This window comes from Balaenoptera ricei, chromosome 10, assembly GCF_028023285.1.
Source record: "Balaenoptera ricei isolate mBalRic1 chromosome 10, mBalRic1.hap2, whole genome shotgun sequence".
In the NCBI taxonomy this organism is placed as follows: domain Eukaryota; kingdom Metazoa; phylum Chordata; class Mammalia; order Artiodactyla; family Balaenopteridae; genus Balaenoptera; species Balaenoptera ricei.
In genome coordinates, this window is record NC_082648.1 from 12,742,797 (window position 1) to 12,757,393 (window position 14,597).

Sequence of the window (14,597 nt, forward strand, 5' to 3'; positions counted from 1 at the left end):
ATCAACATCACCCTAATAATAGTTCTTCACTCTATAAGTAGCGATTGATTGCCTGTAGGTTCCAGTGACCCTGCAATCCCAGTAGCAGCCTCCTTGTTCCCTCTCAGAAATTCCAGTACCAGCTGCCTGGGCTTCTCTCCTCTGAGGTCTGAGTCCAGCTCCATGGATTTGCTGAACTATTTCTTCCGCTGAATTCTTTTCTGAATTCCTGAGGTAACAGCACCAGTTAGGCTGTGCCCCCTTCTCCGAGGTTTACCAGTTGTGGCGTCTTTCCTCCAAACTTCTCATCCCAGTGGCCTAACTCCTCAGATGTCTGGATCCAAACTCTCCCTCAAGCTTTTAAATCCCATTAATCCCAAGTCTTCTCTTGGTCTCCACATCCCAGAGGGAGGTAACTACTTCCTGCAATTACTACCTTGGTGATATTTTCCTTTGGAATTTAATAGCATAAAGACATACTTATAAATGATAACAATTCTTTTCATGTCAGATATGCTATATTACACAGAGGTTATTTTAACTTTTCCATGCTAATTTCTTTTGTCTTATACCTACATTTTCAGAGATTTTCAATAAGGGCTAAGTTATAAATGTGCATCAGTGCTTATGAAATGGGAAGGATCTACAATAATTATTATTCTCATGTTTGCCTCACTTTGTCCAAGGGACGACGTTATGGAGAGACTGAGAAATGGAAGACAAGAGATTCTCATATCCCTCATGATTTGGGGAAAGTTAGCCTTTAGGAAGCTAAGCCTCCTCATCTATAAAATACAACTCACAGATTACTGTAGATCTCTAACAAAGCGTTTATGTGGAAGCACTCTGTAATCACAAATGGTGTGTAAGTTTGTTTTTACTAGATGGTAAAAGAAAAGATGATGAAATAAGAGAGGTGGAAAGAAGAGAAACAACTGAAGAAAGCATTCTAGAGAAGTTTCTACCCACTCAGAACTCCTCTGGAAATCAGTTAAAAAAAAAAAAGAAGAGCGTGGGCCTCTGTTTTTCCCGTTCCATGCAACCCTGATCCCCACTCTCCACGCCAAAGGTCCCTTTTGCCAACGAGACAGAAGCCATTTATTAATGTACGGCAAATACTGTTTATTGCAGACTTTCCAGCTGACTCATGTGAAAAAGGCACTATGAAAATTAATGAATCTAGATAATCTCTCTAAATGGATTTATGTTAAAATATACAACATTCTTACATAACATCTGTTTTATATATGTGAAATAATATAACATTTAATGACAAAATCATGTTTTCAAAAATAACATTTGTTGAAGGTTAAGTCTCTTTTCTCTACCTAGAATCTTTCACAGGATTAAAGTATGTGTATATTATTTCTTATTACCAGAAAAACTTGACACAGATAAACTCATAAAATGGCCCCAATTTGCTCTTCACTACTTATATCAATATTCAGAACTGAGGCCTTCATTAAGCAGAATACTGTAACACACACCAATGCAGGCTATTTCCTGTGACAGATTTTGAATGTATATGACCTCTTTTACACTTGTGCTTTCTCATATATAAGAACACAGTATAGATAATAAGCAGAATATAAACTAAATCAAAATACAAGCTATACAAGGAATTGTGATCAACAGAGCCATGACAGATAAAATGTCTCGGGAATGCTCCAAAGGTTTCTATTTGTATGTCCAAGGCCTTGTTGTATTTTACAGTTCATTAAATGTTTTAATCTTTTTTAAAAACTGTTGGCATTAAGAACTTTAAATAAAGCTAAACATTCTATTATTGAGTATGTTGAAGAAGAGACCTAAGTAAGCAGAGGCTAGCCTAAAGTAAGCTACACTCTGGATGGTACATACCATAGTCACAGGCAAAACTGAAATTGTTTAGATTTTGAATCATGGGCAATATCTCTGTTTTGTTGCAATAAATAAACTCACCACTGTCAAAAAAAAAAAAAGTCTGCTTAGGCATTGAGATGGGGATGAAATAATTAATCCAATAAAGGAAACCTCACCTTGGTAAAGTAGGCAAAATATTTCCCAAGGGGAGAAATTCTGTTTAAAATTTTTTCATTTGAATAAAAATAACGGGCCCAGAAGCAAGTCCTCTGCTTACTTACGTTTGCATTGTTTCTTTATGGCGATAAATTCTGTATACCAAGAAATAAGAATCTGACGTTCCCTTCATGGCTTCTGAAAACAAAGCACGTTGGAATAATGCCAAGAATAATGGAGTTTAAAAACTAATTAGTGACTGCTTCCCTCATCAAAAGATTCCACTCCCGAATCGCTAGCAGCAGCACTGATTTTTTCCTGTCGTCTTCGCATGATTTCTTGCAACTCAGAGCTGCCGTTGTTATCCTGAAAAACAAACATGGTTCAGACAAGATGGTTACTGGTTTGTGAGGCTGCAAATCATGTAATGAAATGGCTTAGGCTAAAAGTTCTTTGTGTTTTTCTTCTCATGTCTCTAAGGGGAAAACTGAAGGCTGCCCTTCGTATAAGTGATGATTCTGGACTTTACTAACATCACATTTTCACTTATACTGTCTTAAGGCAATTCATTCACCATGCCTTTCTCTTGAACCTGTTAAAGATAAATCAGTAATGCATGTGGAATGCTCTAGATTCCCTGGGGGAAAGAAGAGATTGTACAAGAAGCACAAAAAGATGGTAAATTATCAAAGAATGCGCTTTAGGTCAAGTAGGATACTCATCTATCTACCTTAGGAGATTCTAGATCAGGCCCAAAGATTGGGATCCGAAGACACCAAGTTTCCTCATACCAAAGGGTTCTGACCCTCTGACATCTTGTTGGCTTTTGTCCTTTCCAAACCTGACCTGCAATCCCTATGCGCCCTCCTTATTCCTCTCTCATCTACAGAAATCTCTGGCAACACAGGTGAGTAATATGAACCATGAACTAGATGCAAGAGAAGGGCATGATGGGAAGGTGCCTGGGGAAGAGGAAGAACCTCAGGTAGGAAGTCTCTGCCTTAATTCACATCCAGAAGAACAGGAGCAAGAGGCCAGGAGGACATGGGAAGTCAGGGGAAATGACACTGATAGGGAGTCTGGACTGAAGGAATTCGGAAATGCTAGGAATATGGAACTTTCTGTCATAACCTTTAAGGAGGAATTTATACATTCTCAATAAAATTAGAAGGTACAATGGTAACAAAACTGCCTCAGAAAAGATATAATCCTGACTCACATTCAATATACAAAAAGCCTTATGTAGAATCAACCAAGATGAAGTCGTAGGAAAAATTTCCAAGGGAAATATAATTTCTCCTGAGTGAGAATGGTTACAGGGTTGTATGCACAAAGCTATTTTACTGAGTTATTTAACTGCTGAATTTATACAATAAACCTGCTAGAGATAATTACATATTGATTTCATGCCAAAGCCTATATCCTTTCATTGGAGTCTAAGTTTAATTTTCATGAAAGCTATTAAGAGCTGTGAGATGTAACAGTTAGAAACTACTACCCTTACACAGCCCACATTAAGTAGAGTAGGATATTGAAACCTTAAGCATATCCAATCTAGAAAACATTTACTCTTTTTCTTTCATAGAAACAACTATAACTAAAGAATTACTCTTCAGGGCCCGCTGTTTTCAATGATCCCTAACTAATATTTTCCCTCTGATTATTTATATGTATAAGCAGGCCTAAGGCACACAGCCATGGTTTTAAGACTTTATAACCTCTAACCTGCTAGAATCTCCAAACTAAATATTAAGGACAGGTAAAAGAGTTCTGGCCTCTTAAGTCATTTACTCACCCGAAGTAAATGAGTAAATAAAATTCCTACAGAAGTAGTGCATGTAAAATGAGAACATTAGGCTTTTCATTAGATATCCAAAAGTATATGAAGCTCAAGCTTGTTATAGGAGCACTTATAACAAATTAATCTCCCTGAAAATGGTCGCTAATGGTCCCCAGTGACAGATTACTAAAGCTGAATCAAGTTGAATTCAGCTCTGTATGAAAGGCAAAGAAAGCGACCTATATGGACATAAATATTGTTTCCAGAGCTTTCAAATTGCAGTCCATACTCTTGACTAATGCAGAAAAACACCACCTTAGGTTGAGAAGTCATACCTCTAATGCAGCTTTCTGTACAGTGATTTGGCTAAAGACTCTGGCCCCTTCAGGACAGACGGTTCTCAGTTCATCTTTATTGAGAGAGAAAAGTTGTGCACCATTTAATACTCCAAGACTATTGACAGTTCTGAAAAAACAAAAGAAGGAAAAGAAGGAAATAGAGCATTAAAAATACTGTCTGGATTTGTGGTTGCCAAGGGGGAGGGAAGGATTGCGAGTTTGGGGTTAGCAGATGCACACTATTATATATAGGACGGATAAACAACAAGGCCCTACTGTATAACACAGGGAACTACAGACAATATCCTGGGCTGAACCATAATGGAAAACGAATATAAAAAAGAACGTATACAGGTGTATAAGCGAGCTACTTTGCTGTACAGCAGAAATTAGCACAACATTGTAAATCAACTATACTTCAATAAAAATTAATTAAAAAATAAATAAATAAAAATAAATAAATAAATAAATAAAATACTGTCTGGATAAAACAAAAGAAAGATTTCTGGTCCTGCTACAACCTCTCTTCTCTAGGTGTTCCATACACTGGAACTCATAAATGGTACTAGAGTGCTTAGGGCAATGACAGGGGATGGGCAGGATAACGACCCTGAGGCTATGTAAGATCATTGATCATGAAGTGTCAAAAAAGAGTCAACTGGGTTTAGTATCTTTACTGTGTATTACCAATTTCTTGAAATTTGGTGTTTCATAGAAGGAATGGATAACTTTCTAGTAGCCAGGCAATTGACTAACCAGTGTACCTCATTTTTTCAGTCACACTGGGTGAGTTTATAATGTGTCAAGTGCTCTTGAATATGTATTAGTCAAATTGTTCAAATACATATATTCAAATATGTTTACCAAATACACAAGAAAATGTTTACAAATTTTTAATTATAGACAAATAGAAACTTCACTGTGGCTTTCCTAAAGGAAAGCTCTATTAGATTATAACCTACAATAAGTAACGTCATCTATTTTTTATTTGCCTGGGATCTCTATGCTGCAGCAGGAGAAAACGTTCTGCTCTATGTCCTCTGTGGTCTGGGGAGTCTAGGTAAGACTACAGTCCTATCCCGTGTGACCCTCTGAGGGAGAAAGACAGCCACCAGCCTCAAAGCTGCCAAGAGACTGCTTGAGGGACCAATGATGAACAGACACCACCATCTAGAAAATGGGGTGCCATCAAATGATGGTTATTTCTGCTTCCTCCAATTTTTTTTTTTTTTAGCTATAAATGGCTAGAGTCATTTCCTGAGCATGGAAACAGATGCAGTTCGGATTCTCACATTTTCTAAGAGTCACTTGTGACATCCTAGTGATCAAATTGAAAACACTGCATGTTATACACACAGAACTGTAAAGTATCCCCAGAGAGACTTACACAGGGCTGAACCCCTTTGACTGCAACCATGTCTTCACATCCTCTGGGGTGGAGTCATAAGTGATATTGACAACTGGCACATTCTGCCGTGGCACGTGGAACTTCTTCTGGGCGGCGCTCCGACCAATGGTCAGTCTGTGGATGAGTTCATCCTGCACTTCCTCCATCTGAGATTTCCTTCCTAGATACCAACACAGAGGAGGTTAGTTTTGAAAGCCCTAACAGTTGTTGCTCTCTCTAGAACCCCAATGCCAAGAATCCTTTGACCCCAACAGGACTTATGATCTAGTATTCTTACCATCTTTCCTTTCATCCTCACCAAGTATAAACTCCGTGATCAATTATTAAAATCACTCCCTGTCTCTTCTTTCTTCATTGTATTCATCTGGCAAGCCCCCCACCCTTGTTAAATCTCACTTTCTGTTTATTCTGTGCTGCACCTGCACACCGAATAGAACACAACAACGCTGGGTGAGCTCATGTTAAATTCATCATCATGAACCTCCACTGGGCTGTTAATGCTCTGTGACATTCATACTACATTTCCTGAGGCCAGTGGCTTTCAACTGGGGGAAATTTTGACCACAGGGTACATCTGGCAATGGCTAGAGATACTTCAGGATGTCACAAACAGGGGGCAAGGGGGAAGGAAGCTACCATCAGGCAGTGGGTAGAGGCCCGGGATGCACAAAACATTCTGCAGTGCACACAGGTCACATTGCTACATCGGAGAATTATCTAGCCCCAAACACCCACAGGGCTCAGGTTGAGAAATCCTGCCTGGGACCGTACAATTGTCCATGGCCAGACAAGTATTTCCTATCTTCTTCCTTCTGCAAACCTCCAGTTCCCAGTCCTCAGTCCTCTCCCTGAGCTGATGAGCTCACTTGCATAATTTCTGAGTAAAATAAAGAAGTTAAAAGAAAACCTCCCTAAGTTCCCCTAGCAGCTCTCCTTACCACCAGCACTTTCCCCGCACACTCTGCCAGCCTTCCTTCTATTACATTATGGATGAACTGTTTCCACGCTCCTCAGGCCAACCCCTCTACGTGTGCGCTAGACTCCATGTCCTCTGTCTGTTGGAATACTTTGACAGTAATTTCCCCCCTGCTTCTCCCATGTTATCAATTTTCCTCTTTTACTGAATCATTTCATCCGCTTACAAGCATGCTATTATTTTATTTCTCTCATGTTTAAATAAGCCCTTTCTTAACCCCACATCCCCTGCTGGCTACTGCCCATTTCTCTGCTCCCCTTTTAGCAAAACTCCATGAGAAGCTGTCTATACCAGCTGACCCCAATTCCCATTCTCCAATTTCCTCTTAAATTCACTGCGATTAGGCTTTTGGCCCCATCCCTCCATGCCATTTTGCTAAACTCCAATGGTTGATTCCCAGTTATTTCCTCATTTAATCTATCAACAACATTTGAAGAAGGCACTCCTTCCTTGAAACACTTTCTTCTTATGGCCTTCAGGACACCACACTCTCTGATTTTCCTCCTGTCTTACTGGCCTCTCCTCAGCACCCTTTTCTCAGATGCTCATCTCATCTCCCCACCTCTCCAGGACACAGTCCTTGGACCTCTTCTCTGTCTGCACTCACTCCATCGATGATTGTTGTGCCTGGTCTCCTGGCTTTAAATGCCATTTAAAAGCTGATGACTACCCAAATTATTTCTCTAGTCCAGACTGGTCCTCAGAACTCTAGACCAATATACATCAACTGTCTATTTGATATATTCATTGGATGTCTATTAGCTATCAGACATAACATGTTCAAATCTGAATTACTCATCTTCTTCCTGAAGCTTACATTTATGCTAGACTTCCCAACTTGGTAATTCTATTTTTCCAGTTCCCCCAACAAAATACCATGTAGGTATGCCTGACTCCCCTTTGCCCTCGACTATATCCAATCCATCGGCAAATCCTGTTGGTCCTACCATTAGAATACACCACACATCCCAATCACTTCACTCCATTTTTTTCTATTACCAGCCTGGTCTGAACCACCAGCCTATTCACAGGTCTCTCTGCTTCTACTCTCCATGACCCCACTCTTCACTCTTCACCCCTTTCTCAATATAACAGATAAAGAGATGCATTTAAAATGTGAGTCAGATACACACACACACACACACACACACACACACACACAGATACATTATTTGTATATCACCTTCAAGAATTAAGTGCAAAGAACTGATCTAGTAATCCAATTAACTAACTTGGCAAGTGACAGTGACCTGGTCACTAAGGGAGCTTTTGTGACCATTGTTCTGATTTTTTTTTTCAGGGAAAGTATTTTTAGAAAGTGTTTGGTGCCCCTGGGAAATAAATGAAAGTGTGAAATAATCAAATAGTGTTATTTCAGTCTAATTTTTTGTATTGCCTCAAGTGCTCAGGAACCCTTTTGAAAAAGAAAGAAGTCAAAAGAAAGAGAAATAAGAGAAGGGAAGGGAGGAAAGGAGGGAGGATGAGGGGGCTAAAGAGAGTAAGAGGGAATATTATTGATTGTTACATTTAAGTAATACAGGACATGCATTTCATTAGTTAACTCTTTTAAATCAGTACAGTGTAGTCACACTGCCATACAACATAGGAGTACATCTCAAAGAAACACAAAAGAAAAAGTATCACCACACTAAAATAGTTATCTCCTTATCTGTTGACTTAGCCACTGTGGGATCATTTCCAGTCCGCAGCATAACCTCTTTCCAGGGAATATAAAAACCTCTTCTAATGTGTTCCTGGCTTTGGTTTCCATTTGCAATGTTCTAGCACATAACAACACACCAGACTAACTTTACACCTCTTTCTAAAACAACACTTCTGATTACAAAAGATTAAACTCATATAAAAGGACTAACACTTCAAAGGAAATGGAAGACATGCAAAACAACTGAAGCATTGATATCTTCAAAAGTGATGAAGAGAACCTTTTTGAATCTTATGACAAATCAAATTGAATAGCTTATATGACACAGGGCTCCAAGCAGCTAGTGTGAATAAACGCAGTAAACACTTCAGAAAAGGAGTCGGGTTCTTGCTACTTGTGACATTTTAAAAATAGGCCTGTTGACTTTTCTTCCTTGTTCATAGCTATTTGGTAACATTTTTATGGGTGAGTATTCAATTTACAGCTCCTTCCATTTTACTCTTATCAGAAGTCTAGGCCATAAGCAGAGAACGCAAGTACCACAAAAGGTATATTTTGAAAGAGACCTGGTTACCAATAAAGAAGCATGTCTATTTGGTTCTAAAAGACTGTTGAGAAGCCCCAATATTCGTTCAGTAGAAATGTTCTTCAAAAAAGTGCTCAAGGGCTTCCCTGGTGGCACAGTGGTTGAGAATCTCCCTGCCAATGCAGGGCACATGGGTTTGAGCCCTGGTCTGGGAAGATCCCACATGCCGTGGAGCAACTGGGCCCGTGAGCCACAGTTACTGAGACTGCGCGTCTGGAACCTGTGCTCCGCACCAAGAGAGGCCGCGACAGTGAGAGGCCCGCGCACCGCGATGAAGAGTGGCCCCCGCTTGCCACAACTAGAGAAAGCCCTCGCATAGAAACGAAGACCCAACACAGCCATAAATAAAAAAAAAAAAAAAAAAAGAAGTGCTCAAGAAAGAAAGCTATCAAGAAAATATTTGTTTTATAAAAAGGACTATCTTTATTTAATGTCAAACTATACTTCTGAGCTATCTTTAAAAGGAACATTATATAAGTAAATGCAAAATTTTATTAGCTTAAGGAAACAAGTACATGTGTAAATTTGGGGACATATGTTTCTGTTTTACATACCAGTGTCACCCTTTGACTTATGAAAAACAGACTTGAAAATGATGAGTCACAATTATCAGGAGGGTTCTCTATCTTTAAAGCATTCTAACCATGCCTCTTTCCCATTAGGTTATTCTTAGTTTCTTAGACTAGGACAAAGAACAAACTGTCCCAGCCCACGGACTGTTCCAAAATTGGGCCTGGATGCCTATGAACCCTGATCCCAGGCCTGGAAAAAGAGTGCCACTGTGTCAAAGATTACCGCACTGACGTAACAAAGAAGGGAGATGTTATAAACTTGTGGGAAGAATGAAGAAAGTTTCTGAGAGGAAAATTTTCCTCAGGGAAATCAATAAAAACATTTATAGAACTTTCTCATCTCAAAACTATGTCTTTCGTGTCTGAAAAAAAATAAAAGCATCTTTTCAAAAAATACACAAAAATATTTTAAAATTTAGTTGCCAATTATATTTATGCACACACACTCTCATACACACACATGCACAGGCATAGTTGTTTCTGCCACACAGAAAGAGCTAACCATTTTTCCAAAACTTCAGTTTTCCATTAGTTCTTTGGTAAGGTCAAGATATGGATAAGAAGGTAATTAAAATTGGTTATACTTCAGCTGAGAAAGTAACGTATAAAAGTAGGTTTGTGCTTATTGCATTTAACCAGAATTTCTAGAACAATTAAATAGTAATAGTTTCAGTGTCTTCTTTTTAATTTTTTTTAAATCAAGAGTGACCACAACTGAATAGATAGGGCTATGATTTACTGAGATGAGAACTTGAATCTTAAGTTCCAATCTCAGCTATAAAGTTAATAGTTCAAAACTTGTATTTGGACTCAGGCACAGGGAGCCTGTTGAGCTCCCAGGCTGATCCCCTGCCCTTTCCAGGTCACGTGGGTCCTTGGGGGCATAGGAAGGAGGCCGAGGGGAGAACAGGAGAGGCAGGCGGGAGGAGCCCTCAGGGAGGAGTGGGAGAGAAGCGGAGGGCAATTGCCCTGCACACTCAGGCACTGGGAGCCTGCTGAGCTCCCAGGCCGATCCCCCGCCCTTCAAACCCCCCTCCAGGCCACGTGGGTCCTTGGGGGCATAGGAGGGAGGCCGGGGAGATCAGGAGAGGCAGGCGGGAGGGGCCCTCCCAGAACCCAGACCGGAGGAGCAGCAGAGGAGAGGAGGGCATTTGCCCCACCCACTCGAGCCCAGAAAGCCTGCTAGGCTCCCAGGTGAGGTCCCCCGCCCTCTGAGACTGGGGTGGGGGGCACGCCTGGGCCCCTTCTGTTTCTTGAGCCTAAGCCCCACCCCCCACAGCCCTCAGGGCCTTTTCCAGCCCTGTGGGTCCTGAGCATTGGCCCCGCCCACCGCCCAAACCTCGCCCTTGCTTAGGCCCCGCCCTCCACAGCCAAGGTCTTTCCATCCCCCCCTCTTTGTTTTCCTTTCCCTCCTCCTCTTTTTTACTACTGTGGTCCTGATGTACCTTCTGGTTGTTGATTCATCTATACTTTTACTTTTACATTCTTTCTAACATATCTGTTAGTTTCCTAGTCTAATTTTATTTTTTACTTTGTTATTTTTCTCTCTCTTTTTTTTTTTTTTTTGCCACCCCACATGGCTTGCAGGATCTTGATTTGCGAGCCTGGGGTTGGGGGGAGCTCCTGTGGTGGGAGCTCCAAGTCTGAACCACTGGACTAACAGAGAACCTCAGACCCCAGGGAATATTCATCGGAGTGAGGTCTCACAGAGTTCCTCATCTCAGCACCAAGACCCAGCTCAACCCAATAACCTACAAACTCCAGTGTTGGAAGCCTCAAGCCAGACGACCAGTAAAACAGGAAGACAATCCCACACATTAAAAAAAAAATGAGATGGCAAAAAAAAATATGTCACAGATGACAGAGCAAGGTAAAAACCTACAAGACCAAATAAATGAAGAGGAAATAGGCAATCTACCTGAAAAAGAATTCAGAGTAATGATAGTTAAGATGATCCAGAATCTTGGAAACAGAATGGAAGCATGGATTGAGCAAACACAAGAAATGTTTAACAAAGATCTAGAAGAACTAAAGAACAAACAAAGATGAACAACACAATAACTGATACGAAAAATACATTAGAAGGAATCAATAACAGAATAACAGAGGCAGAAGAATGAATAAGTGAGCTGCAAGACAAAATGGTTGAAATAACTGCCAAGGAGCAGAATAAAGAAAAAAGAATGAAAAGAATTGAAGACAATCTCAGAGACCTCTGGGACAACACTAAATGTACCAACATTTGAATTATAGGGGTCCCAGAGGAAGAAGGGAAAAAGAAAGGGTCTGAGAAAATATTTGAAGAGATTATAGTCGAAAACTTCCCTAACATGGGAAAGGAAATCATCACCCAAGTCCAGGAAGCATGGAGAGTCCCAGACAGGATAAACCCTAGGAAAAACACACCAAGACACATATTAATCAAACTAACAAAAATTAAATTCAAAGAAAAAGTATTAAAAGCAGCAAGGGAAAAACAAAAAATAACATACAAAGGAATCCCCATAAGGTTGTCAGCTGACTTTTCAGTGGAAACTCTGCAGGCCAGAGGGACTGGCAGGATATACTTAAAGTGATGAAAGAGAAAAACGTATAACCAAGATTACTCTACCCAGTAAGGATCTCATTCAGATTCGATGGAGAAGTCAAAAGCTTTTCAGACAAACAAAAGCTAAGAGAATTCAGCACCACCAAACCAGCTTTACAACAAATGCTAAAGAAACTTCTCTAAGCAGGAAACACAGAGAAGAAAAAAGACCCACAAAAACAAACCCAAAACAATTAAGAAAATGGTAATAGGAACATACATATCGATAATAACCCTGAATGTAAATGCCCCAACCAAAAGACACAGACTGACTGAATGGATACAAAAACAAGACCCATATGTATGCTGTCTACAAGAGACCCACTTCAGACCTAGGGACACATACAGACTGAAAGTGAAGGGATGGAAAAAGATATTCCATGCAAATGGAAATCAAAAGAAAGCTGGAGTAACAATACTTGTATCAGATAAAATAGACTTTAAAATAAAGACTGTTACAAGAGATAAGGAGGGACACTACATAATGATCAAGGGATCAATCCAAGAAGAAGATGTAACAATTATAAATGTTTATGCACCCAACATAGGAGCACCACAATACATAAGGCAAATGCTAACAACCATGAAAGGAGAAATCGACAGTAACACAATAGTAGGGGACTTTAATACCCCACTTACACCAATGGACAGATCATCCAAACAGAAAATAAATAAGGAAACACAAGCTTTAAATGACACAACAGACCAGATAGATCTAATTGATATTTATAGAACATTCCACCCAGAGTGGCAGAATATACTTTCTTCTCAAGTGCACAAGGAACATTCTCCAGGATAGAACACATCTTGGGTCACAAATCAAGCCTCAGTAAGTTTAAGAAAATTGAAATCATATCAAGCATCTTTTCTGACCACAATGCTATGAGACTGGAAACCAATTACAGGAAAAAAAACCTTAAAAAATACAAACACATGGATGCTAAACAGTGTGCTACTAAATAACCAAGAGATCCCTGAAGAAATCAAAAAAATACATAGAAACAAATGACAACGAAACATGACAACCCAAAACCTATGGGATGCAGCAAAAGCAGTTCTAAGAGGAAAGGTTATAGCAATTCAATCTCACCTCAAGAAATAAGAAAAACCTCAAATAAACAATCTAACCCTACACTTAAAACAACTAGAGAAAGAAGAACAAAGAAAACCCAAATTCCGTAGAAGGAAAGAAATCATAAAGATCAGAGCAGAAATAAATGAAATAGAAATGAAGAAAACAATAGCAAAGATCCATAAAACTAAAAGCTGGTTCTTTGAGAAGATAAACAAAATTGATAAACCCTTAGCCAGATTCATCAAGAAAAAATGGGAGAGGATGCAAATCAATAAAATTAGAAATGAAAATGGAGAAATCACAACTGACACTGCAGAAATACAAAGGATTATAAGAGACTATTACAAACAACTATATGCCAATAAAATGGACAACCACGTAGAAGTGGACAAATTCTTGGAAAGGTATAATTTTCCAAGACTGAACCAGGAAGAATTAGAAATATAAACAGACCTATCACAGGTAATGAAATCGAAACTGAAATTAAAAATCTTCCAACAAACCAAAGTCCAGGTCCAGATGGTTTCACAGGTGAATTCTATCAAACATTTAGAGAAGAGCTAACACCTATCCTTCTCAAACTCTTCCAAAAAATTGCAGAGGAAGGAAAACTCCCAAACTCATTCTACAAAGCCACCATCACCCTGATACCAAAACCAGAAAAAAGATATCACAAAAAAAGAAATTCATAGACCAATATCACTGATGAACACAGATGCAAAAATCCTCAACAAAATGCTAACAAACAAAATCCAACAGCACATTAAAAGGATCATACACCATGATCAAGTGGGATTTATCCCAGGGATGCAAGGATTCTTCAAAATAGGCAAATCAGGACTTTCAGGGTGGCGCAATTGAGAATCTGCCTGCCAATGCAGGGGACACGGGTTCGAGCCCTCGTCTGGGAAGATCCCACATGCCGCGGAGCAACTGGGCCTGTGAGCCACGATTACTGAGCCTGCACGTCTGGAGCCTGTGCTCCGCAACAAGAGAGGCTGCGATAGTGAGAAGCCTGCGCACCGCGATGAAGAGTGGCCCCCACTTGCCACAACTGGAGAGAGCCCTCGTGCAGAGGTGAAGACCCAACACAGCCATAAATAAATAAATAAATTTAAAATAGGCAAATCATTCAATGTGATGCACCACATTAACAAATTAGGGAATAAAAACCATATGATCACCTCAATAGATGCAGAAAAAGCTTTTGACAAAATTCAACACCCATTTATGATAAAAACTCTCCAGAAAATGGGCATAGAGGGAACCTACCTCAACATAATAAAGGCCATATATGACAAACCCACAGTGAGCATCATACTCAATGGTGAAAAACTGAAAGCATTTCTACTAGGATCAGGAAAAAGACAAGGATGTCCACTCTCGCCACTCTTATTCAACATAGTTTTGGAAGTCCTAGCCAGAGCAATCATAGAAGAAAAAGAAATAAAAGGAATACAAACTGGAAATGAAGAAGTAAAACTGTCACTGTTTGCAGATGACATGATACTATATATAGAAAATCCTAAAGATACCACCAGAAAACTAGTAGAACTAATCAGTGAATTTGGTAAGGTTGCAGGATACAAAATTAATGCATAGAAATCTCTGGCATTCCTATACACCAACAATGAA

General features: G+C 39.6%; 1 protein-coding gene across 8 annotated transcripts in view; it reads right to left on the reverse strand.

The window, feature by feature from the left end:
• Positions 1-1,093: 1,093 nt before the first annotated feature.
• The window catches only part of EPS8 (epidermal growth factor receptor pathway substrate 8), a 198,496-nt gene continuing 184,992 nt past the window's right edge, over positions 1,094-14,597 (reverse strand). For 7 of the 8 annotated variants that reach the window (XM_059935365.1, XM_059935368.1, XM_059935367.1 and 4 more), the window contains 3 exons: positions 5,483-5,663; positions 4,093-4,222; positions 1,095-2,343 (listed from right to left, as the gene is read on the reverse strand). In XM_059935365.1, the coding sequence (XP_059791348.1) occupies positions 2,230-2,343; positions 4,093-4,222; positions 5,483-5,663 (425 nt within the window). In that variant the 3' untranslated portion in view covers positions 1,095-2,229. Of the gene's footprint in view, positions 2,344-4,092; positions 4,223-5,482; positions 5,664-14,597 lie in introns of all 8 variants that reach the window. The other variant, XM_059935373.1, reaches the window with a different exon arrangement.